The 26,817-nt window shown below is 41.7% G+C and overlaps 1 protein-coding gene across 3 annotated transcripts in view; it reads right to left on the bottom strand.

The window, feature by feature from the left end:
- SMARCC1 (SWI/SNF related BAF chromatin remodeling complex subunit C1) overlaps positions 1–26,817 on the bottom strand; it is a 167,772-nt gene that overhangs the window by 67,944 nt on the left and 73,011 nt on the right. For all 3 annotated transcript variants that reach the window (XM_089306388.1, XM_051852494.3, XM_089306387.1), the window contains 7 exons: positions 25,054–25,125; positions 22,717–22,830; positions 21,688–21,841; positions 20,272–20,385; positions 14,282–14,341; positions 5,714–5,972; positions 4,878–5,039 (listed from right to left, as the gene is read on the bottom strand). In XM_089306388.1, the coding sequence (XP_089162514.1) occupies positions 4,878–5,039; positions 5,714–5,972; positions 14,282–14,341; positions 20,272–20,385; positions 21,688–21,841; positions 22,717–22,830; positions 25,054–25,125 (935 nt within the window). The remainder of the gene's footprint in view (positions 1–4,877; positions 5,040–5,713; positions 5,973–14,281; positions 14,342–20,271; positions 20,386–21,687; positions 21,842–22,716; positions 22,831–25,053; positions 25,126–26,817) is intronic.

Here is a 26,817-nt window from a genome sequence, read left to right as displayed (position 1 = left end):
ATTACAACAGTGTCCAAAAACAATAAAGCACACTGGAATAAATTTAACCACGGAAAGAGAAGACTAAAACTTCAAAACACTGCTTAAAGAAATTAAAGAAAAAATTTAAATAAATGGAATGTCAAGTTATGTTTGTGGATTAAAAGACTTAATATTGTTATGATGCAATATTCTCTAAGTCAATCTACTGATTTAATTAAATTGCTGTAAAAATTTCTGTTGCTCTTCTGGAAGGCAGAGGGGCAAAAAGAAAAGCATAAGGTGATTCTAAATCCATATGTAGTTTTAAGGGACCCCGAACAACAAAATGATCTTACCAGAGAACAAAGCTAGAGAAGAGTTCCAGATCTCAACACTCAATATAAAAACAACAGTAATCACAACAGAGTATTCAAACATAAAATTTACAAAAAGGTCAATGGAATAAAATTAAGCATCTAAAAATAAACCCATCACATCTATGGTCAATTAATCTTGAAAACAGCGCCAAGAACATTACATAGGAAAAGAACAGCATCTTCAACAAATGGGGGTAAGACAATTCATCTGGAGATTCACATGCAAAAAGACTGACTTGGGATCACTATTCTACACCGTATACAAATATTAACTCAAAATGTATCAAAGACTTAACTCTAGAACTAATACTTAAAAATTCTTTGCAAAAACAACTCTATGATTTCCTCCAGTAGAAGAAAACCTCCTAACTCATTCTAATTAGCCAGGACTGTCTGAATTCCAAAATCAGGGAGAGCATTAAAAGAAAAATTACATGGGCTGGGGCTGTGGTGTAGCAGGTAAAGCCACCACTTGCAGTGCCAGCAAACCTTTTGGGCACTAACAGTGGAAGATGCCCCTGCAGCCATGTGGGAGACCCGGATGAAACTCCTTGCTCTGGCTTGGTCCAACCCTAGCCATTGAAGCCAACTGAGGAGGGAACCAGTGGATGGAGGACCTCTCTGTTTCTCTCTCTGCCTCTCTCTAAACCTTTCAAAAAAAAAGTTAAAAAAAATTACACATCACTATCTTTCTTAACAATATGAAAGAATAAAATCCAACAATGTATACAGAAAAATGATACATCCTCTCCAAGCATGACTTGTCTGAAGTATTGAACATTTTTAATTTTTAAAATCAACATACACAAAAGTATATAGTCTTTGTATACAAAACCATTATCATGGATGAAAATGAACTTCAAAGATCAGTACTATTTACAACAGCTACAAAAAATTTCAATATCTTAAAATAAGTTTAACCAAGGAACTCTACAATGAAAATTATGAAACACTATAGAAATAGAAGACACACACACAGAAAAAATGGAGGCCAGCGCCGTGGCTCAATAGGCTAATCCTCCGCCTTGCGGCGCCGGCACACTGGGTTCTAGTCCCAGTCGGGCGCTGGATTCTGTCCTGGTTGCCGCTCTTCCAGGCCAGCTCTCTGCTGTGGCCAGGGAGTGCAGTGGAGGATGGCCCAAGTGCTTGGGCCCTGCACCCCATGGGAGACCAGGAAAAGCACCTGGCTCCTGGCTTCGGATCAGCACGATGCACCAGCCGCAGCGCGCTGGCCACAGCGGCCATTGGAGGGTGAACCAATGGCAAAAGGAAGACCTTTCTCTCTCTCTCTATCTACTCTGCCTGTCAAAAAAAAAAAAAAAAAAAAGGAAAATCATCCATGTTCTTGGGTTGGAAGAATTAATATCATGAAAACGTCCATACTACCCAAAGCAAGTTACAAATTCAATGCTATTCCCTCCCCCCCCCCCCCAAAAAAAAACACACAACAAATTCAATGCTATTCCAACTAAAACATCAAGCACATTCCTCTAACACACAACAAATTCAATGCTATTCCAACTAAAACATCAAGCACATTCCTCTAAGGTCTAGAAACAAACAATGCCAAAATTCCTGGGGAAACCTAAGAGACCCCAAATAGCTAAAGCAATCTATAACAACAAAAACAAAGCCAGAGGCATCATAATATCAGACTTCAGGACATACTACAGAGCAAATATAATCAAAACAGCCTGGTACTGGCACAAAAATAGACATGTAGACCAATGAAACTGAATAAAAATCTCAGAAATTAATACACACATCTATAAGCAACTCATTTTGACGAAAGATCTAAAATCAATCCCTGGAGTAAGGACAGTCTCTTCAAAAAATGGTGCTGTGATCAGAAGCAATGTAAAGATAGGTGGCAAGCCTATTAAAGGTGGCTCTGTACGGTGATCTGCCCTCAAAGAGACCCAACAGGCCAGTCCACTGAGTGGCTTTCAATGTGGTAAGCCAGGGCTTCAGCAGAAGTCAGTTTATGAAGAGCCCTGGCAGCTCTGCCAGCCAAGAGTCGGATCACCCAGAAATGGAACTGCCTTCGAGTCAAAGGATGCCCAGGTCAGAGCCACAGATCTCGCTGGCTGCAAGCTGAAGGGTCCTTCACTCGGCCCAGCTTCCAGAGTAACCAAGGCTACTGAGGGGACAGCCAAGTAGGGACAATAACATTGCAGGCAGAACAGTAAATTTCCCGTTAAAGATGCCACCTGCCTGTACCCGGCCAGGTTTCCTCCCAGGCCAGCTAAGTAATGGAAGTCAACAGGGTGCCTTCCCAAGGAGTTTCACACTTCCCTTATGATGGTACCCCATGTGAAGAGATAGGTAGGTCTGGGCCTCAAAGACATTGGCATAAACAAAGACTTCTTGGAAAAGACCCTGTAAACAAAGGCAATGAAACAAAAAAATACACAAATGGGATTACAGCAATGTAAGAAGCTTCTGCACTGCAAAGGAAACACTCAGCAAAGAGGCAACTGACAGAATGGGAGAAAATATTTACAAACTATACAGCTTATACAGGATTAATATCCAGGATATATAAAGAGCTCAGAACAACAAAACAAAGGCTAGAGTTGTAGCCGCAGCAGGTTATTCCTCTGCCTGCAATGCCAGCAAGTCTTAGGGGTGCCAGCTTGAGAATCAGTTGCTCCATTTCCAATGTAGCTCCCTGCTAATATGCCTGGGAAAGCAGCAGAAGATGGCCCACGTCCTTGGGCCCCATACCCAGGCAGGAAACCTGGAAAAAGCTCCAGGCTCCTAGCTTCACTCTGGCCAAGCCCAGCCATTGCAGCCATTTGGGGACTGAACCAGCAAACAGAAGATCTCTCTCTCTCTCTGTCTTACTCTCTGCAACTCTGCCTTTCAAATAAGTAAATCTTTAAAAAGTAAATAATGAAATAAATAAATTATTTAAAAAACATACATGCACACACAATACTCTGTTATTAACATCCAAGCGAGGAAATATATAGGTATAAATCTATCAAAAGCATTATGAGGAAAACTAAAAAACATTGGTGAAAGTAATCAAAGAATAAATAAAATAATATTCTATGTTTACAGATAACACGATTCTATATTTTCAAGATGTCAGTTCTTCCAAACTTGATGCATAGATTCAATGGACTCCTAAGCATACTTTTAGCAAGTCAAGCAAGAGAATGGCATGGTGGTTAAAGACACTGCTTGGGATACCTACATATGAAATTACAATGCCTATGTTTGAGTCCTTGCTCCCCTCCTGCTAATGTGCTCATTATGGGATTAAATCCATGTAACAGAAGTAAAGAGTGAACCCTAAAATAAACAATAGACCTTGTGTGATAATGTCTTCAGAAGTTCACTGACCGTAACCAATGTACCACTTTTGCAGAATACCAAGAGAAAAACTGTGTGGTAGCCAGGGAGAATATGGTAATTCTGTACTTTCTAACAATTCAATTTTTGTACGGACCTTAAACTGCTCTAGGGAATAATATCTACTTTTTAAAAATGGATAAGGATCTGAATAGACATTTTCCAAACAAGAGATACAAAGGATCAATAAGCTTGAAAAGATGGTCAACAGATCAATGCAGATTTTTAAAAACTACAAACAGAGATCATTTCAAATCAAGAGGTTCACTATGTTTTTTTAAAAATGTGAAGATATTGCAATGGTGAGAATGTAAAATAGGTTTGCCACTATGGGGACACTTTGGCAGTTTCTCAAAAATTTAAACACAGAATTACCATGACTCAACAACCCAAGAGAAATGGAAAACCTTCATTCACTGAAAATCTTCTTATACAAATGTTCATAGTACCATCATTAATAATAGGATAAAAGTAGAAACAATGCAATGTCCATGAGCCAATGATTTAAGTGTGGTATACACACACAAAGGAGTATTACTCAGCACAGAAAGAATGAGGTAACTTAAGCCACATATGGATAAGCCTTGAAAATATTATACTAGGTTAAAGCAACCAGTAACAAAGGTCACATATGAAATGTTTAGGACAGGCAAGTCCATAGATATAGCAATAGATCAGTGGTTACCAGGGCTGAGAAGAACAAGGGGAGTGAATGCTTAATGGTTTGGGGATTTCCTTTTGAAGTGATGAAAATATTATGGATTCAGGCAAAAGTGCTGGATATACAAAATGTGAATATACTACAGATTACTGGATTATATACCTTTAGATGGTTAAAATCAGGAATTTATATCCTAAGAGTTTTACCTCAGTTAAAAAAACAAACAAAAGTAATGAATTTCAACCCATTCAACAACATATAAATTAAGATAAACCAAAATAGTCCTTCTGATACTCTTATCTCCATGTGCTAAAAATCAACATCTAAAACTAGCCATCAGACATGAAATAATTTTTGAGTTCTGGCCACCACAAAGGAAATGAAGGGAAAAACTCTTATACTGAACTTAACAGTTAAGTAAGATATTCATCATCTTACTCACATGTGAGCAAGCCCGAGTAAGCTGAAAAGGGAATGCAAACACATTACCCCTGTCCCTGGGTACAGTGGTGACTCACCAAGCTTCTCTGGCTCATCGGGCCCCGTGCCTGCAATACAGCTGCTTTCCAAGCCATAGGTGGGATCCACCTTCCCAGAGACTCGTGCTGCTTCTTGTACTTTTTTGACATGAGCTTCAACCAATTCCAGCGGTACTTCCTCCCGCACCCGAGAAAATTCCTCTGATACAAGAATAAAAACAGAAAAATAATCTCATTTTGAACAAATATCTACTTCAAGGTAAAAGCAACAGGAAACGGGACAAAATATTATCACCTAGGATATATAGTGACCACCTTGGGTTCTCAGTAGCTTTACTAGCAAAAAAAGAAGGCCAGACAAAATAAAGGTTAATAGTAAAGAAATTCTATGATTCTAGGCTTTTTCCCTAAATGCCATAGTATCTTCCTACATGAGCAAAAGAGGTGTCTGAATTTCTAAACAATAACCAAAATTATAGTTCAAATTTCACCTAAATCTTGGCTCTCTATAGACTGATGATCAAAGAAACAGCAAGGACTAAAGAACCATAAAACCAGGAAGAGATGCATGGTACAAGAAGGCTCTATATTAAATGACTTTCTTTGTTGGTTATATCAAATTTAAAATGCGTCACGAAATATACCATACAAATAACTTTATATCCCACCAATTCTTAAAGTCCTTAATTTAAAAATTACTGTATTTAGATTGTTTCCTTTATTATGTCTTTTATAAAACACATGTTATTTGATTGGGTCCAGTCTGATTTTTCTGATGTTTGTATAAGCAAAATCTGAGTGCAAAGATAAAAACATTTAAATTTAAGATAAAGTGAGTTTCTATCTACAAGAGAAATGGCTTAGAAAGTCCATACCCAAAGCTGCTTTTGCTGCAGCAGATGCCACACGAGGGTCCACCACAGATGCCAAAAAAGCAACAGTACTCATGACTGGATTTCCTGACTGACTGAAGGGAACAGGCTGATAGGCCAGAGGACCAAGAGAAGCATCTGAATTTTCAAGATATGGGTCTTCAATGGGAAGCCTCAAAAAGTGAAGAATGCACTCATCCTGAGTGCGACTTCCAACATGTTCCGACACTTTGTTCCAATCATCTTTATACATCTCCAGAGCCTAAAATAGAGGGGAGGGGGAAAAAAAAAAAAAAAACAAAAAACAAAAAACACAACAACCAGGAGCTTTAGTATAAGGGAACAAGTAGTAATATGTAACAACATCAAAAGCCTATGACTGTGATTTAGTTTTTTCTTTCTCTTAATAATGCAAAACGTCTTTTACTAATAAAGACATAATTATAAAGAAAATTCTATGAGAGCTACAGAAAATTTAATAGAACATCTGAGATACTTAAATGATAAAAGATCAATAGGAAAACAACTATATATACAGAAGTGGAATATTTTAAATGTTTAAAATATCCATGAAAATGAAATACATAGGAATAAATATAATACACTGTTTAAAAACAATATGATGGGGCCTGTGTTATACTGTAGCAGGTTAAGCCACCATCTGAGATGCCAGCATTTCTCATCAGAGTGCTAGTTTGACTCCCAGCTGCTATGCTTTCAATCCAACTAACTGCTAATGTGCTTAGGAAAGCAGAGGATGGCCCAAGTACGCGGGAACCTGGAAGGGATTCCTGGCATCTGGTGTAGGTCTGGCTCAGTCCTGGCTGTTGGGGCCATAAGGACGTGAACCGGCAAATGGAAGATTTTCTACTGCTTTCCCAGGTCATGGCAGAGAGCTGGATCAGAAGTGGAGCAGCTGGGACTTGAACTGGCACCCATGTGGGATGCCAGCACTGCAGGCAGCAGCTTTACCGACTATGCCACAGTGCTGGCCCCAACCCTGATAACCTTCCAGGGGGTCCCAGGCCTTCCCCCAAGGAAAGCTTCCAGGAGAATTCTTTCTCCTCAGACCAAATGGGTTACCTGACCTGCTAACATGGGGCAATAAAACCTTCACAGAGGCCCTAAGGGAAGCCTCTCTACTCTGCTTGGCATCAGCAAACCTGGGGAGAAATTTACCAATTTTTACCTAACAAACCCTTGTGCTAGGACTCCCCAACCTTTGTCCTGGGGGAGGGGGGGTGCATAAACAGACTCCCTTAAAAACTGAGAGTCTCGCATGCTCAGCCCTCTGCTCTGTTGAGCCGCTGGCCTGGCCTGCCCAGGTGTATTTTCTTCATTCAACCATGCAACCTCGCTTTCGTTCTCCCTATCCCTTCTTCCACTCTGATGGATGCCCTATCCCCAATAAAACCTTCTAATTTCACAAACAATTAAAAAACAAATAAAAATTACATAGGATGATTTCCGGTATTGCTGTTCAAGGAAAAGTATGTCAAGTGCATGTGTACTACAAGAAAACCTTTGTTGCTAATTACTGTGCACTGTCTAGAGCTATGATCTCTGTAATTCAGCCAACATGAAAAAAAGAAGTCATTTTCATAACGTACAAATGTAAACAACATGGATTTTATTTCAAAGAATAGTATTTTATACTCCCTAATTGTCTAAGGGTAAAAAAAGTACATGGCCCAAGACAGCAAAGAATATGGGATAAAACCCAAGTTAACAATGGAAAACCAGCAAGTATGCACTCAAGTCTTAGTTGTCTCAAGCTCAGGGGCAATAACAAATGACCATGAAAAACACTGTAATCAGCACTACCTATGAAAGGAACGGTGATAGCCACTTTCTAAAAAAAAAAATCCCCTAAATACTGTGAAATGGAGCCAGCACCAATATTTCCTCCATTAGGGCTCCCTGACATAATCAATGCAATCTGAAAATGCTTCAGGACCGACTTAGCCTTTCATTCTATCTGAGACTAATGAGGCATTTTCAGGTAAGACATCTGAAAACTCGTTGTTTAGCATTTTAGAGATTTATTCAGGGCCGGTGTTACGGCTTATCACGTAAAGTCACCACTTGCAGTGCTGGCATCCCAAATGGGCGCCAGTTGGAATCCCAGCTGTTTCACTTAGGATCCAGCTCTGTTATGGCCTACGAAAGCACTAGAAGAGGGCCCAAGTCTTTGGGACCCTGCACCCACATCGAAGACCTGGAAGAATCTCCTGACTTCTGACTTCGGATCAGCCCAGCTCCAGCCGTTGCAGCCATCTGGGGAGTGAACCAGAGGATGCCTCTCAAATAAAAAATAAATCTCTAAAAAAGCAAAAGATTTATTGATTCATTCCACAGGCGGAGGGTGGTGTTGCTCCCCCATTCACGGAGGAACGACACAGGACCCTGTGCTGTTCTTTTGTCTGCTCGGCCCTTCCAGGGTTTGCTGCTGGTCCTTCCAGGGTTGGCTACCAACCCCTCCACTTCCGTGGAGGGGCGGCTCCCCCTGCCACTTTCCCCACTTCCACGGAGGAGCGGCACACCGCCGGCCGGCTCTCTTGGGGGCTGCTCAGATGTTATCTGGATGTTCCTGGTGCATGTTGTCTCTCTCCTCCTTTATAGTCCTCTTCCACCAATCCATGCTAAGCTACCCACACGCCGAGCACGCTGCTCTCCTCCAATCAGGAGCAGGATCAGCTCCTGCAGCTCATCAGTCAAATTGGCAAGAGGCAGCTGTGGAGAAGTTGTTTGGTCTCTCTCTCAGCGCCATATTGTGGGAGAGCAGATGCACAGAATAAGTCTTAATTCCAGTAACTTAGTCTAGTCCGAGTTGCTCCCCACAGGTCGGGGGAAAGAAGGACATAAAGAGTGGGAACTTCCACCCCTTAGCTGACTCCCTAAATGGTAACAACAACTAGACTGGTCCAGGCCAAAGTCAGGAGTCCAGAACTCCATCCAGATCTCCCACAGGGGTGGCAGAGACTCAAGTGCTGTGTGATCCTCCATTGCCTTCCCAAGTACATCAGCAGGAAGCAGAATAGCCAGGGCTCAAACTGGCTGGTTCCTCCAGAAAACAACACAACAGAAGCCAGTACACAATCCAGGTTTCCTAATGTGGGTGGCAGGAACCCAATGACTTTGGCCATCAATTTTACCTCTTAGGGTCAGCACTAGCTAGGCTGGAGTAAGTTGCCAAGTATCACAGCCAAAGACTTCAATGTGGGCCTTGAGTGTCTTAAATGGCATAGTAACTCCTAGTTCACAGGCTACATGCTTTGACGGGAGTGAACCAGCAAATGGAAGACCTCTTTCTCTGCCTTTCAAATAAATAATCTTTAAAAATAGCAATAAAAAGTTAATATAGAATCTTACATTAATCCTTCATTTTTGGAATAGATCATTTCAAACTGCATTCTTTCATTCTTAGTTATCTGACAAATTGAAACTATGCCTCCAATACTTGTAATAAGAAAATGAAGTAAACGTGATTAAAGTTATTAACTTGCAGAGTCCACACAAGAACTGTACATTAAAAGATCTCATCAACCAATATTTTTTAGAAGACTTTATTTATTTATTTGAGAGGTAGAGTAACAGTGTGAGAGGGGGATACAGGGAGAAAGGTCTTCCTTCTGTGGGTTGACTCCCCAAATGGTTGCAAAGGCCGGAGCTGTGCTGAACTGAAGCCAGGAGCCAGGAGCTTCTTCTTGGTCTCCCATGTGGGTGCAGGGGCCCAAGCACTTGGGCCATCTTCTACTACTTTCCCAGGCCGTAGCAGAGAGCTGGATTGCAAGTGGAGCAGCCAGGTCTCGAACTGGTGCCCATATGGGATGGTGGTGCTTCAGGCCAGGGTGTTAAACCCCCTGTGCCACAGCGCCAGCCCCTCAAATAGTTATTAAAAAAACAGTGGTAGACCTGGTGTTGTAGTATAATGGGTAAAGCTGCCACCTGCGATGCCAGCCTCCAATATGAGTGCCGGTTTGAGCCTCGGCTGCTGCACGTCTGATTTAGCTCTCTGCTAAGGGCCTGGAAAGGCCGTTGAAGATAGCCCAAGTGCTTGGGTCCCAGCACCCACATGGGAGATCCAGAAGAAGCTTCTGGCTTCAGTCTGGCCCAGCCCTGGCCATTGTAGCCATTTCGGGAGTGAATTAGCAGAAGAAAAACAGATTGATCTCTCTGTCTCTCCACCAGACCCTTGGTAACTGAGCCTTTGAAATAAATAAAATAAATCTTTAAAAATAAATAAATAAATATAAGTAGGGCAGGCATTTCGTGTATCAGTTAAGAAACTGCTCGGGATCCCCAGATTCCAAATTGACAAGCCCTAAATTCATATCCCAGCCTACCAAATTCTAGCTTGCTGATGATGAACATCCTGAGATGTAGTCAATGATGGCTCAAGTACTTGGGTTCCTGCCACTCTTGAGAAAGACACTGGTTGAGTTCTAGCATCCTGGATTCAACTGGAGCAGCCCCACTTGTTATGGGCATTTGTAAAATGAATCAGTGGCTGGAATCCTTTTGAGGGTCAAGTAAGATGAAAACAAAATTTTTTAAAATAAATAAATAAAAATGGATGGTCTTCTGTCTGGCATTGTGGTGCAGCAGGTTAATTAAGCAACCACCTACAACACCGGCATCCCACATGCATACTAGCTTGAGTCCTGGCTGCCCCCTCTTCCCATCAGCTCCCTGGCTAATGCAGCTGAAAAAGCAGAAGACAGCCCAAACACTTGGGCCTCTGCACCCCGTTAGAGACCTGGATGGAGTTCCAAGCACCTGGCTTCAGCCTGACCCAGCCCTGCTGATGCTGCCACATGAGAAGTAAACCAGTAGATGGAAATCTCCCTCTCTCTAACTCTGCCTTTGAAATAAATGTAATCTTTACTAAAAAATATAAAGGAAGAACAATTGGGGAAAAAAAAAGTCTCAAGAACAATGAGAAGTATTTGTAAAGCAGCCTACGTGGTATATATGTCCAAGAAAATGTTATGAAACATTAAACATTATACAAACATTAAACTGCATTGATCCATTTAACAATGGAAAATGGAAATTCGTATTTAGTTATATATCGACAGAAAATCTTTCCTCTTCTATTAGTTGCTCTGAATAGACTATATAAATAGAAGATGGTAATGGTAAACAATCCTTTGTGAAAACCTTTTATTTCTCTTTGTGTTAATGCAGACAACACCTGCTGACTCAATTATATGGATGAAAGAAATAACCAATGCAAAGATTGCACCTGCAGCAAAGAAAAGGTACTACTGTGCAAGGGTGCTGAGGTCATCTTGGATATGTTAGGGTAAACAGTACGTCACACTCATTCTTACCTCATTTTGCATGTACATCATCTTAAATAGATAAAACTTTGAGCACCAAAAAGCAAGACAAAGAATTGCTGTTTCCAACCACTTCTATACAACTAAATTTCTCCCTAGACTGCATATTTGAAAAACAGCAAGACAAAAGCATGGAATATTCCCTTACACACACAAACACTACTACTCTTTTGATTTATTCAACCATGGCAGATGCGGCTGCACAAAACAGTTTGGAAACAATACAGAGTATGTCAGAAAGAACCTGTCTACATATCACTGATACTGAATGGGCAGAAGATAGTAAGTTAAAATGGGGAAGGAACCCAACAACAGGAAGAAATAATTTTGAATTTTGGTCATGAGGCAAATAGAAATAAAGAGGTGAGAGAATTTGAAAAGTAGAAGAGGAATATAAAAAAGTAAAGGAAATAACTTAATGCACCACCAAATCTTGTAAAAAAAAAAAAATACAGCAACAACTATTTGACCAACTTAAGAAATGAAACTGGGAGCTAGAGTTGTGGCACAGGAACTTAATCCACCATCTCCACAGCCAGCATTCTATATGGTGCTGATTCAGGTCCTAGCAGCTCCCTGTTAATGGCCTGGGAAAAGCAGAAAATGGCCTAAGTACTCAGGCCTCTGCACCCACATGGAGACCAGGATGAAACTCCTGTCTTACTCCTGGCCCAGTCCTAACCATTGCAGCAATGTAGGGAGTGAACGAGCGGATATAAAATCTCTCTCTGCCTTGACCTCTCCAAGTCTTTTAAATAAGCAAATAAGGCTGGCGCCTTGGCTCACTTAGCTAATCCTCTGCCTGCAGCGCCGGCACCCCAGGTTCTAGTCCCAGTTGGGGCACTGGGTACTAGTCCCGGTTGATCCTTTTTCAGTCTCTGCTGTGGCCTGGAAAAGCAGTGGAGGATGGCCCAAGTGCTTGGGTCCCTGCACCCGCATGGGAGACCGGGAGGAAGCACCTGGCTCCTGCTTCGGATCGGGGTAGCGCCAGCCGTAGCAGCCATTAGGGGAATGAACCAACAGAAGGAAGACCTTTCTCTCTGTCTCTCTCTCTTTCTATAACTCTACCTATCAAATATAAATAAATAAATAAATGTTTTTAAGAAAAAAGAGACCAAATTGAAGCAGTACAGAAACAAAAATGTCAACAGGCTCACAGAATTTCAAAGTGTGGTCTGGTGACCCAATAAGCACCAGGCTCTTTTAGGAAGAGTACAGGTCAATGTTCTTAATTACAGTGACATATTACTGGTTTTTTTTTTTTATTACGTTGATATTTGCAGTGATAGTCAAAAGCAGTGATCAGGGCCGGTGCTGTGGCACAGCAGATTGGGCCATAGCCTGCAGCATGGGCATTCCATATGGGTGCTGGTTCAAGTCCCTGCTGCTCCATTTCTGATCCAGCTCTCTTATATTGCACCTGTGAAGGCAGCAGAGGATGGTCTAAGTGCCTGGGCCCCTATACCCACGAAGGAAACCCAGAAGAAACTCCAAGCTGGTCATTGCAGCTATTTGAAGAGTGAAGCAGCAGATGGAAGAACTAAATGTCAAATATTAAAACACAATGGGGGCCAGCGCCACGGCTCAATAGGCTAATCCTCCACCTAGTGGCGCCAGCACACCGGGTTCTAGTCCCGGTCGGGGCGCCGGATTCTGTCCCGGTTGCCCCTCTTCCAGGCCAGCTCCCTGCTGTGGCCAGGGAGTGCAGTGGAGGATGGCCCAAGTCCTTGGGCCCTGCACCCCCTGGGAGACCAGGAGAAGCACCTGGCTCCTGGCTTTAGATCAGTGCAGTGCGCCGGCCGCAGTGTGCCGGCCATTGGAGGGTGAACCAACGGCAAAGGAAGACCTTTCTCTCTGTCTCTCTCTCTGTCTCACTGTCCACTCTGGCTGTCAAAAGAAAAACAAAAACAAAAAACACAATGGATGGGAGCTGGCACCGTGGCTCTCACTTGGCTAATCCTCCACCTGCGGTACTGACATCCCATATGGGCACCGGGTTCTAGTCCCGCTTGCTCTTCTTCTAGTCCAGCTCTCTGCTGTGGCCTGGGAGGGCAGTGAAGGATGGCCCAAGACCTTGGGCCCCTGCACACACATGGGAGACCAGGAAGAAGCACGTGACTCCTGGCTTCGGACCGGTCTATAACTCTATCTGTCAAATTTTAAAAAACAAAAACAAAAATCACAATGGATGGGACCGGCTCTGTGCCACAGTAGATTAAGCCTCTATCTGTGGTGCTGGCATCACACATGGGTACCGGTTGAGTCCTGGCTACTCCACTTCCAATCCAGCTCTCTGTTAACGGTGTGGGAAAGCAGTAAAGATGGCCCATGTCCTGGGGCCCCTGCAACCATGTGGGAGACCTGGAAGAAGCTCCTGGCTCCAGATTGGCCCAGCTCCAATTGCTGCAGCAATCTGGAGAGTGAACTGGTTGGTAGATGGAAGATCTTTGTCTCTCCCTTTCTAATTCTGTCTCTCAAATAGGTAAGCCTTAAAAAGAAAAAAAAAGAAAAAAAAAAAAAAAAACCACCCACAATGGTTACCTAAAGGAAAGCATTTGAGTTGTAGGTTCAACTACAGACTTTCTTAAAATGAATAAAGAGGGGCCCGTGCTGTGGCAGAGCGGGTAAAGTTGTCACACGCAGTGCTGACATTCTGTATGGTCGCCAGTTCAGGTCCCAGATGTTAGACTTCTGATCCAGCTCTCTGCTATGGCCTGGAAAACTGCAGAAGATAGCCCAAGCACTGAAGAATTACCTGGCCCCTGGCTTTAGATCAGTGCACCTCCAGACACAGCAGCCATTTGGGAAGTAAACTAGCAGATGGAAGATATCTCACTCTCTGCCTCTCTGTAAATCTGCCTTTCAAATAAATAAATAAATCTTTACATAAATAAGTAAATAAACACCAAAGAGATAATTTAGGGGTTGGGCTCTGTGGTGCAGTGGCCTGAAGTGCCTGCATCCCATATGGGCACCCGTTTGAGACTCAGTTGCACCACTTCTGATCCAGCTCTGCTGTGTGTGGCCAGGGAGAGCAGTGGCCTGGGAGAGCCCAGGTTCGTGGACCCCTGCACCTGCATGGGAGACCAGGAAGAAGCTCCTGACTCCTGGCTTTGGATCAGCTTAGCTCCAGATTAAATGCTTAAATTGTTTAAAATGCTAGTTAGAGAATCTTAGCCCATATTCCAAACCTGAGTGGCGAGGCTTCATCATTAAGTCCACTTACCTCCAACAGTAGCAATGTCTCCTGTTCTGTCCACTCTCTTCCAGCACTAGCACCTTTACTCTAAACAAACAGAATTATCAATCATTAGCTCAGTTTTAAAGACTGGATATGGACAGAGCTCAGCAGAATTCCTTTTTATAAAGTAGTCTTCCGGGGACAACTCTATGTAAACCACCAATTCAAGGCCCTAAACAACATGATTAAGAGAATTAAGGAACCCGAAAACAATGGCTTGTTTCAGAGATTTTTTCCTGTCAAGAAAGAAATGAACTTTGGATCTGTTATTTCTATTATTTTGGTATCCAAAATGTCTTCTTCAAGCACAGTGTTTAACGCATACCTTGAGTCAGTGATATAAACATAATGCATAAATTGGTCTAACTCAAGGAAAGTGCTTCTTTTGATATTCAAGCACAAGACATATTACATGTATAAAACAGCCTAACAGGATCTTGTTTCCAATTCGAGAGACCCACATTAACCAATTTTTAACAAATCTCAAAATAATCACGAAGTGATTCCCGAAATGCCAAATATCTTTCTTCCACATAATACCCCTACTGTTTATATGAGCATGGAGATTATCAAAAAGCTGAGTTTGAACTGTGTAAAAATTAAAATTTAACAACTGATTCATACCTCCTGATTTCTAGGCTCTCCTCCTCTCAGATAGAGGACTGGATTTGTGGTGTGTCTGGTAATATTCTATAGCTGAGAATGTTACTCATTCAAAATCTACCTTCTGAGGCCAGCACTACCATGTAGTAGGTTAACCCACCCCGTGTCGTTGAAATTAAATCCTGGGGGCCTGTGCTGTGGTGTGGCAGGTAAAACCACTGCATGCAGTGCCAGCATCCCATATGGGCACTGGTTCAAGTCCCAGCTACTCCACTTCTGATCCAGCTCTCTGTTATGCCCTAGGAAAGCAGTGGAAGATGGACCAAGTCCTTGGGCCCCTGCACCTACGTCGGAGACCTGGAAGAAGCTCCTGGCTCCAGGCTTCAGAATGGCACAACTCTGGCATTGCAGTCATCTGGGGAGTGAACTAGTGGATGGAAGACCTCTCTGCCTCTCTGTTAACTCTGCCTTTCGAATAAATACATAAATAGATAAACCGTAAAAAAATGTAAATCTAAGCACAGAACAAATGTCTTAAAATAGAGTTCGTGAGAGAAAAAAAAATACCTGTGATTTATAATATATTGCTCTGATCTCTTTGAGAATTACTTTAAGACAACCAAAGGTTCTATTAACAAACAGAATCATAGGTGGCCAGGAATTAGATTTGGGGCCTAGGAGGAACAAAGCTTATTATCATTTCATCTCAATTCTGAAGAATTCAAACTTGAGCAAAAACAGGGAAGATTTGTAGTAGGTCCTAAGCAACCTTTTCCTCACTTCATAAGCACAAGGTATAGGAAGAATATTCTCTAATTCCACTAGCTTGTAACTGTCTCATTAGAGCACATGAAATAAATATTTTGCTTGGGTTCTTCATGATTAAAAGAAACTCCATTGGCCGGCACCGCGGCTCACTAGGCTAATCCTCCGCCTTGCGGCGGCACACCAGGTTCTAGTCCCGGTCGGGGCGCCGGTTCTGTCCCGGTTGCCCCTCTTCCAGGCCAGCTCTCTGCTGTGGCCAGGGAGTGCAGTGGAGGACGGGCCAAGTGCTCGGGCCCTGCACCCCATGGGAGACCAGGAGAAGTACCTGGCTCCTGCCATCGGATCAGCGTGGTGTGCCGGCTGCAGCGCGCCAGCGGCAGCGGCCATTGGAGGGTGAACCAACGGCAAAGGAAGACCTTTCTCTTTGTCTCTCTCTCTCACTGTCCACTCTGCCTGTCAAAAAATAAAATAAAAAATAAAAAAACTCTGTTAATAAACACAAAAAATTCTATTTATTGAAATATCCTACAGAGACATAACAAAATAGACAAGATTTAGTGAGAAGTTTGACAGTGTAATTTACATGAGGGGCCTAGACAAAGTTCATGGAAAGTACATTATTATGCAAAAACTACACATAACTTTCGAAATTTTTTCTACCAAAAATAAATGTCAATAAATTCCATTTTCTCATAAACTTTTTTTTAAAGATTAATTTACTTATTTGAAATAAAGAGACTCACAGGGTGGGTGCTCTTTACAACATGGGTAGAAAATGTCTTACTTTTCTCTTTCACTAACGAATAGTATCTTCTGCCATCTCTTCTACATCACACTGGCTATAGGTTTATCAAACTTACTGATGTTTAAAACAATCATCTCTTACTCCATTAATTTTCTCCACTACTTTTCTGTTTGTTTCTGCTTTCTATGTTGAAATCAGCAAGCTTAACTTATTTCACACATATGAAATAATTTTTTTTAACAGGCAGAATTAGACAGCGAGAGAGACAGAGAGAAAGGTCTTCCTTCTGTTGTTTCACCCCCCCAAATGGCCTCCACAGCCGGCCCACTGCGCCAACCTGAAGCCAGGAGCCAGGTGCTTCCTCCTGGTCTCCCATGCGGGTGCAGGGCCCAAGGATTTGGGCCATCCTCCACTGCCTTCCCGGGCCACAGCAGAGAGCTGGACTGGAAGAGGAGCAACCGGGACAGAACCCGACCCCAACCGGGACTAGAACCTGGGATGCCAGCGCCTCAGCTGGAGGATTAGCCTAGTGAGCCACGGCGCCGGCCTGAAATCACTTTTTACATATTGTTTTTATCAAGCCTGGTACTGTGGCATAGCAGGTAAAGCCATTGCCTATGGTGCCAGCATCCAATATGTTCAAATCCCGTCTGCTCTTCTTCCGATCCAGCTGCCTGCTATGGCCTGGAAAAGCAGCAGAAGACAACCCAAGTGCTTGGGCCCATGAACCCATGTGGGAAACCTAAAAGAAGCTCCTGGCTGCTGGATTCAGACTGGTCAAGGTCTGGCCATTGCAGCCAATTGGGGAGTGAATCAGTGCTGGAAGAGCTGTCTTTCTGTCTCTCCCTCTTTCAGTCTGTAACTCTGCCTATGAAATATATAAATCTTTTAAAAAACTTTTTATCTCTATTATTTCCTCATTAGATACCTTAAAATAATTGAAATATTGACTTACAATATTTATTTCTAATTTCTAACACTGAACCTTCAAGTAATATTTCAGCCCTACAGTAAATCACAAGAACTGTAATACAGAACACACATATTGCCATGTCCTATTGCTGTCTTTTGTGCTAAGGCTGGTCTTAAACATCTGTTCACTAGATACATAGTCAAGCCAAAGCCAGGAGCCCAGAACTCAATCCAGGTCTCCACATGGATGGCAGGAACCCAAGCAATGGAACCATCATCAGTTGCCTACCAGGGTGTGCATTAACAGGAAGCTGGATTGCAAGTGAAGAAGCCAGGATTCTAACAATGCACTGATCCAGGATGTGTCTTAACTGCTGTACCTAATTACCACTCCAAAAATGTCTCTTAAACTAATTCACATGTCTTTATCTTATGTAGATCTAGTCAGCTACCAAAATGCTCTGTTAGATTAGTTTCTTTGAATTTGTATTTTTTCATGTTTCTAAATAATACAAATTTTATAACAATACAACTCAATTTAATTTCCTTCTGCCTTTTTGTGATTTTTGTAGTCCCAACAATATTATTGTTTAAATAGTATCTATTACTCAGTACTTAACTGCATATACACCCTCTGCTGTGTTCCTTATTCCTCTGTGGAGTCATTTGGTCCCATTTACATTCACAACCTTCATTAATTTTGAAGAATTTGCTTTCATTTTATTACTATATGTCCTACTGCTAAGTTCTCCATTTTTTGAGTCTTCAAACATCTTTATTGCACCTAGAATAAAGAAGTCCAAGTACAGCTTTTCTTTCCATCACTATAAAATATTACTCCTTTTTTCCTCTGACCTATATTACTTACATTTATAAAAAGTCAGCCATTGGGACCCAGCACTGTGGTATAGCAGGTAAAGCCACCACTTGCAATGCCATCATCTCAAACGAATGAAAATTCATATCCTGGCTGTTCTACTTCCAATCAATCTCCCTGCTAGTAGCCTGAAAAAGCAGTGGGAAATGGCTCAAGTGCTTGGGCCCTTGTCCCCAACGTGGGAAACCTGGATGAAGCTTCCTCCTGAACTAGTGGATGGAAGATGTGTGTTGTTCATGTTTATGTGTGTGTCTATTCCTCCCTATAACTCTGTAACTCTTTCAAATAAATAAGTCAATCTTCAGAAAGGAAGGGAGGAGCCATCAGCATCACTATTATTTCTTTGACTATTTTGTATCCTCCTACCCTACAATGTCATTGACTGTCTTTAAGGTGTTAGTTTTTAACACATTAAGTGTAATATAGCTACATGTGGTTTATTCCATAATCAAATTTGAATCTGTTCTCTTTTTCTTAGAGTTGGTATGTTTTCATTAGTTCTGGAAGTTATTTGGCCATAATATCTTCAAACATTCTATACTTTCTGTTCTATTTCTATTCTATTGTTTGTCTTTCCATGACTCTACTGGTCAGGATTAATTCTTTTCACTGTATCTCAAATGTCTCTTGCACTCTGTTCTCTATGTTCTGGTGTCTTTATACTGCTTTCAAACTTCTTTTTTTATTGGTGTCTCTTTGAGTTCAAACTTTTCTACTGTGTCCAGTCTGCTGTTACCAAGGAGATTACTCTACATCTACTTTTCAATTCCAGAATAATCATGATTCTTTTTATACATTGCCATACTCTGTTGACTTTCCCAAATATATTATTCATAGCTATTTTAAAATAACTATTTGCTGACCATACGTAAGAAAATTCAGATACAGAATTATTGTCTTAGGAACTGCCAGCAGATCTGAGTAGAAAGCTCATTTCTTCTTACCATAGAAAGTAAACAGGGAGTCAAGCATTGTGGCACAGCAGATTAAAGTGCAGCAGGTTAAGCCACCCCTTGCAACACTGGCTTCCCACACCTGACTGCTGATTTGAATTCTGGCTGCTCAACTTCCACACCCACTCTGTACTAAAGCACCTGGGAAAGAAATAGAAGATGGCCCAAGAACTTGGTCCCCAGCTACATATATGGGACACCAAGATGGAAGTTTCAGGCTCCTGGCTTGAGCCTGACACACTCCGGGCCATTTGGGGAGTTAACTAGCAAACCAATACCTCATTCTGGTGTGTGTGCTTCTTCTTTCTTTCTTCCTGTCACTACCCTTCAAAAAACTAAATCTTCAAAACAGAGACAGAGAGTAAATTACTTCCTGAGGAAAATGAAGCATCTTAGAAAAGCAATGACATTCTAGACCAGAAGCCATGTGCTGCATTCAGAAAAATTTCCTAGGGCTGGTGCTATGGCATAGCAGGTAAAGCTGCCGCCAGCAGTGCCAGCATTCCATATGGGCACCGGTTCAAGACCCAGCTGCTCCACTTTGAATCCAGCTCTCTGCTATAGCCGGTGAAATCAACAGAAGATGGCCCAAGTCCTTGGGTTCCTGCACCCACTTGGGAGACTCAGAATAAACAATAGGCTCTTGGCTTTGGATCAGTCCAGCTTCAGCCAATGTGGCCACTTGGGTAGAGAACCAGTGGAAGGAAGCATTTTCTCTCTGCCTCTGACTCTCTGTAACTCTGCCTTTCAAATAAATAAATATTTTTTTAAAGAAGTATTTGATTTATTTGAAAGGGTTACAGAGAGAGGTAGTGACAGAGAGAAAGGTCTTCGATCTGCTGGTTCACTCCCCAGATGGCTCCAACAGCCGGAGCTGCACCAATCTAAAGCCAGAAGCCAGGAGCTTCTTCCAGGCACCCACGTGGGTGCAGGGGCCCAAGGGCTAGGGCCATCTTCCACTGCTTTCCCAGGCCACAGCAGAGAGCTGGATCGAAGTGGAGTAGCCAGTACTAGAACCGGCACCCACGTGGGATGCCAGTGCTTCAGGCCAGGGCAATAACCTGCTGCACCACAGCGCTGGCCCCAAAATAAATATATCTTTAAAAAAAATTGTCCTTACCTTTGCTAATGTTTTCTTGGAGTAAATATCAGTGCGAAGGCCAAAGTTCTGCAAATCAATTGGTTTTTCTTTGTTTTTCTCAGGAAAATTTAACATCTGCTGAGCCGCAGGGACCTATGAATAAGAAAAATGATAAATGGTTGTATTAACCTCCTAAAAGTCAAGGGGATTTAAGTTGTTAAAATGTTGTTTAATATTAGCAATTAAACCACTCTTGGTAGATTTGCTACAAAACAAACAGCCGCCAAGAAAACCACAAATACCCACAAATGCACACTAAACTTCTTTAATCACAGAGACAACAGGAAACAATACATTTTCTTTAGTATGATCTTTCATAGGCTAGCACTGTGGCACAGTGGGTTAGGGCCACAGTCTGAAGTGCCAGCATCCTACCAGTTCGAGTTCTAGCCCTCCCAATTCTGATCCAGATCCCTCTTAATGTGAGAAAGCAATAGAGGGTGACCCAAGTCCTTAGGCCCCTGCACCCATGTGAGAGACCTGAAGAAGCTCCTGGCCTTGGCTGTGGTGATCATCTGGAAAGTGAACTAGTGGATGGATGCTCTTTCTCTCTGTATCCCTCTAACTCTGCCTTTATTTTAAATATATAAAGAAATCTTTTTTTCTTAAAATATTTATTTATTTTTCTTGAAAGGAGAGTTACAGAGAGGCAGAGATAGATCTTCCATCCGTTGGTTCACTACCCAGATGCCTGCAACAGCTGGAGCTGCACCGATCCAAAGCCAGGGGCTAAGAGTGTCTTCCAGGTCTCCCACATGAGTGCAGGGGTCCAAATACTTCGGACACTTTTATTGCTCTCCCAAGCCACAGCAGAAAGCTTGATGTGAAGTGGAGCAGCTGGGACTCGAACCGGCACCCATGTGGGATGCCAGCACTGCGGGTGGCAGCCTCACCTGCTACACCACAGCAACAGCCCCAAATAAATCAATCTTAAAAAAAAAATCTTTTATTTCAAATTGAAGGTAAAACTGTAGCTTAGCTTCCAATGTAAGGCTACATACAACTTGTTTGGTATAATAATCTGTGCAATTGTGCATCTACTGATAAGTACTTTCCAAATCTTTGGTCTAGATATGAAGATTTTTATAATCCATATTTCGAAGTCCTAGACTGAAGACAAGATATTTTTGTTATCTGCTTGCTTATCCATGTCTGATAACAGAAGGGTAAAGAAGTTATGGGGATTAAAGTAAGTCAGTAATGTGACAGGCTAAGGCATAGTTTTGGGCCTCATGAGGCAGTATTGTGAACATATTCTAATGGACAATAGGAAAAAAACCCACATGCAAACAAAAGCTATCAGCTAAGAAAAACACACTATGACTTAACCATGATTATTTCTGAACATGAATGCTGTGAACTGCTATCTGTTAAGTCGGGACCAAAGGAATTTACCTGAGGTGAACGAAGATGCAGAGGCACAAGCCCAGAGGGGGTGTCAGCTAATACATTGAAATGAGGGGTGGGAGGAGGCCCCATTGCCATGGGTCGGCTTTCTGGATCAACTTGGTAATTAACGAGTCCCCACTGCTCTAAAAAGGCATGAACCCTAAAGAAAGAAAATCTCTGACAGTTACAATTTAGAGAATCAACCTTATCTTCTCTATAACCATCACTAAGATCATCATAAAAAAAGTTAAAATGCATTCTGCAGATTGTGAACCACCACCAAGTACTTGACAAATCTGGTTTGTTACATGATGAACAATTTCTACGTATCTCAAATAATGTTGGGAATACAACAGCTGTAAACATAGTACACAGTCTAATATTTTTATTCACAGTAATAAAGAGAAAATATGCTCATTTAGGTCATTAGTGAAAAAAATTAACACCTAATAGTCACAGAAATTCACATTATGGATGTTGTCTTAGGCAGATTTACAGGACAGAGCTTATCTATTGCCCACTCAACCCTCTCAGCTCCTTGTCATTTTACAACTTGACTGTAAAACTGAAGATGTAAACTGCACAATCTGGGAAACTGAGACACAATAACCTGCTGCTTCTGACAACAGCATCCACTACAGAGTGCTCACTGGTGTGAGTACTGGCTGTTCAGCTTCTGATCCAGCTTCCTGCTAACGTGCAAAGAAGACAGCGAATGATGGCCCCATTATTTGAGACCTACCCACCAATGGGGAGATCTGAATGGAGTTCTAACTCCTTACTTCAGCCTGGGTCAGCCCCAGCAGTTGGGGCCATCTGGAGAGTGAACGAGCAGATATAAAATCTGGCTCTTCTGTCACACTGCCTTTAAAATAAACAAAACAGAACTTTTAAAAAAAGAAAAGCATACACACACACACACACATGATTTAGGTAGTTCATTAATCAAGAAAATATCCAGTTTTATGAAACATTAACAGCAATGAATAAGTAACTACCTGTAGTGACCAGTCTGAAAAAAAGCCAGAATTATACCTCATCACAGCACACACATCTCCAGTCAAGTTCCTCCGACAAGCAGTGCTGGTTAAATACTCTTGGGGATTTAGGCGGTATGTGTCGATCATAAAATTTCGATATGCCAAGTAGCTAAAAAGCAAGGGCACAATTTATAAGATGGAAATAAAAATCCAACAAACAACAGGGATAATGTATTGAGTATTCACAGTTAGAAATGAAATAAAAATCTCTAATAAGCAAAGCAACTATTTACTAACATTTAACAGATATCCGACATTAGCATGAGGTTATGTAAGTACAAACTTGGTCATGAAGCTGAAAAGGTAAATTCATTGTTGCCTGCAAAATTTACAACTAGCATATAATTCATTTACTGTGTGCCACTGTTCTAAGCAAAGCCCATGCAACAGCTCAATAAAGCCCCACGGCCGGCGCCACAGCTCAATAGGCCAATCCTCCGCCTGCAGCGCCGGCACACCAGGTTCTAGTCCCGGTTGGGGCGCCAGTTCTGTCCAGGTTGCCCCTCTTCCAGGCCAGCTCTCTGCTATGGTCTAGGAGTGCAGTGGAGGATGGCCCAAGTCCTTGGGCCCTGCACCCGCATGGGAGACCAGGAGAAGCACCTGGCTCCTGGCTTTGAGCTTTGGATCAGCGTGATGCGCTGGCTGCAGCGTGCCGGCCGCAGCGGCCATTGGAGGGTGAACCAACGGTAAAGGAAGACCTTTCTCTCTGTCTCTCTCTCTCTCACTGTCCACTCTGCCTGTCAAAAAATAAAATAAAATATAAAGCCCCACAATCTATTAGGTGGCGTTTATTTCCTTCCCATTTATGGATGAGAAACTAAACCAGAGTGGTTAAAAGAGTTGTTCTAGATCACAGCGTTGGTATGTGGCGCAGCAAGACTGGAACACAGGCAATGTGTATGCTTTTAACCTCTGCTGCAGCTCATTCTACAGCTCCCTAGAACCACATGAAGCTCTCCCTCTGGCAATGACTTTTCATGGTATATATTCTCCTAGCAGTTCAGGCAGACCCCAGCTAGCTAACAAGGATAATCCATGAGCCATACACAAAAGTGAAACGAATAGACACCAAAAAGGGGAGAAAAACTGAGTCAGCAGATTCTACAATGTGCCCAAACATTTTCACCACAAAATATTTTAAAAACAAAAGTAAAAGGATCTTGGGCTATAGCAGAAGTTCTTAGCATCAAGTAAACGAAAGTATGGAAACTTGAAATCACTTTCATAACAGTAAAAAAAAAAAAAAAAAAAAAAAAACACTGTTCACCAAGACTCTGGAATACACACAAGTGGGTGTGTATGAATGTGGGTGTGTATGAATGGGTGTGTGAATGGTGGAAGCAAGGTGAAATTAGAAAGCCATAGGGGTTAACCTGCTAAACTGTGCTTTTAAATAGCAGGTAACCAAAAACCTTAGGTATTTAGAAATGCTAGGAATAGACAACATAACTAGAAAACTATCAGGACTGCTTAAGCCAACTGTGTGATTCCAGTTTGAAGTCAATCCTTAACATTTTCTGATGGGAATTCTGGGAATTCTGAAATTTATCTTTGACATCTAACCTGAAAATTGCAAAGTACCACAGATATGCTACCATTAGATAATATTTGCTTGGTATTCAATTTTCTGTGTCATACCACAATATTTCATGTGTAAAATTACAGAAGTCACATTTTCCTTACTTTGAGCATGGGACATCTATCCGTGCATTCACATATATACAAAAACAGGCAATATGAAGGGTATTTATAGTATGACAGGGATGGACTCATTTTAGGGCAAAAGATTTACAAATATATATATACTGAGAGGTCACCAAAAAGATAAAAATCCTTTCAGACAAACCTCTAACTTCTAAGAAAATTTTTTCTGTTTCCAATAAAAAAGCATATGTAGTTAAGTTCATGTAGCTATTGTGTAAGTTAAATCACATTCATTTAATTGAGAGTCATTCATCAGGTTGGTAACATAATGATTTCATTTTCTCATGGATTATTATGGATAAATACAAACAATCCATAACACATATGCACACATAAGGTGAGAGCTGTTAGGAGAAACCTGAATTCATTTCAGTAAATATCCACTAGAAAATTTAATTTAACTCCATGAGCTCATATACATATAATTCAAGATTGAAGCAAAACACACACACACACGATACAGCTTCCACTAAAGCAAAGAATTCTGAAAAATGAGACATGAACATAGTTCTTAGTGCAATATTTGTAAGCTTCCAAAAACCAGCAGCAATAAAATCATTAGAGTACACTTTCAGAACCTTTGCCACGCACACCCAAATCAGCAAGTTTTCTAAAACACTGGCCTCACATTTCTGGTGTCTTGGATTTGTTCTTTCCATTGAAAAACTCAGGAAGGGCACGCCGCTCAATCACATGAATACTGAAAGAGATGAAAAACATCAGTGTCTTCTTCAGGAGAAAACAAAATTTTAGAATATGAACTAATTTTTCAATTTTCGGAATAAACTCATAAATCCAAAACCTGAAAACAGCTTGACAGACTTAGCTTACACAACTTCCTGTTTACTGACAGCTACACTAGCTTTCCCTTTCTCTCTCCCAATGCTTTTGTTTTAAGAGCACTTAAAAGTTTTTTTTTGTTTGTTTGTTTTTTTTAGGATTTGTTTATTTACTTGAAAGGCAGAGTTTCCAGAGAACCAGAGCCAGAGCCAGAGAGAGAAAGAGAGAGAGAGGTCCTCCATCTGTTGGTTCACTCCCCAAATGACTACAACAGGAGGACCTAGACCAATCCAAAGCCAGGAGCCAGGAGCTTCCTCTGGGTCGCCCACACCGGTGCAGGAGCTCAAGGAATTGGTCCATCTTCCACTGCTTTCCCAGGCCATAGCAGAGAGCTGGATTGGAAATGGAGCAGCTAGGACTCAAGCTGGCACCCATATGGGATGCAAACAAGGCAGGCAGCAGCTTTACCCGCTACACCACAGTGCTGGCCCCCATTCCCAACACTAATTGCAGTTTTCCTAATCTCATCAGCAAGCTCAAAAATTTCTATCAGGGCCAGCGCTGTGGCGCAGTGGGTTAAAGCCCTGCCCTGAAGCACTGGCATCCCAAACGGGCACCGGTTCAAGACCTATCTGCTCCACTTCCATCCAGCTCTCTGCTATGTCCTGGTAAAGCAGTAGAAGATGGCCCAAGTCCTTGGGCCCCTGCACCAGCATGGGAGACCCAGAAGAAGCTCCAGACTCCTGGCCTTGGTTCAGTGCAGCTCTGACTGTTGCAGCCAACTGGGGAGTGAGCCATCGGATGGAAGACCCCTCTCTCTCTCTCTCTCTCTCTGCCTCTCCTTCTCTCTCTGGTAACTCTGCCATACAAATAAATAAATAAATCTTAAAAAAAAATTCTATCATCATGTTGAAAGCTGCATACTTTATTGCTGTCTTGTCATAACAAATTGTGACTAACATGAGACAAGATACAATAAGTTCTTTGGAAATTGGCTGACATAAAAAATCAGAATAATCAATAAGGCAAAAAAGTGATAAAGTTAACAGCACAAATTTTGACATACAAAAGCAATCACATACATTACAGTTTTTCTGTAACCTATAAAATCCTACATAGTTATGTACTCTTAGAGCTTTTGCTTATTAATTTTGGATGAAAATAATGCTAGCTACTTGCTGTGTCTTCTTAAGATATTCTGCTAGCTTGTTTTGGTTTTTAAAAGCAATTAAAAAGCTTAACATGTGAATAAACATTAGAATTTGCTTAATGAGAGGAAAAATGTGGTCAGCTGAAAAAAAATTTCATGAAAATCACATAAATATCAGTCTATTTGAAAGCAAAACCAAAAGTGTGAGTTTTAAATGTCTGTTAGTTGTGTAAAAGAAGATAAAAATGACAAGACTAAAACACTTCTGAATTTAAAAAATACGTTCAATGTAATCAAAATCGATTTTCAAAGAAGAGCTCTATACCTATTCTGTTCCATCTTCTATTTATTCAAAACCTTTGGGAACCATATTTGTTTAGGTTAAAGGCAAACAAAAAGTCTCAATACATGAGCCACGAAAACAAAGCCTGGCATAAATGAGCCATCCTTCACACGCAATCC

The sequence above is a fragment of the Oryctolagus cuniculus genome, chromosome 10 (assembly GCF_051225735.1).
Source record: "Oryctolagus cuniculus isolate XC-2025 breed Fujian yellow rabbit chromosome 10, ASM5122573v1, whole genome shotgun sequence".
In the NCBI taxonomy this organism is placed as follows: Eukaryota; Metazoa; Chordata; class Mammalia; order Lagomorpha; family Leporidae; genus Oryctolagus; species Oryctolagus cuniculus.
Note: the sequence above shows the minus strand (reverse complement) of the source record. Positions and strands in the feature narration are given on the sequence as shown.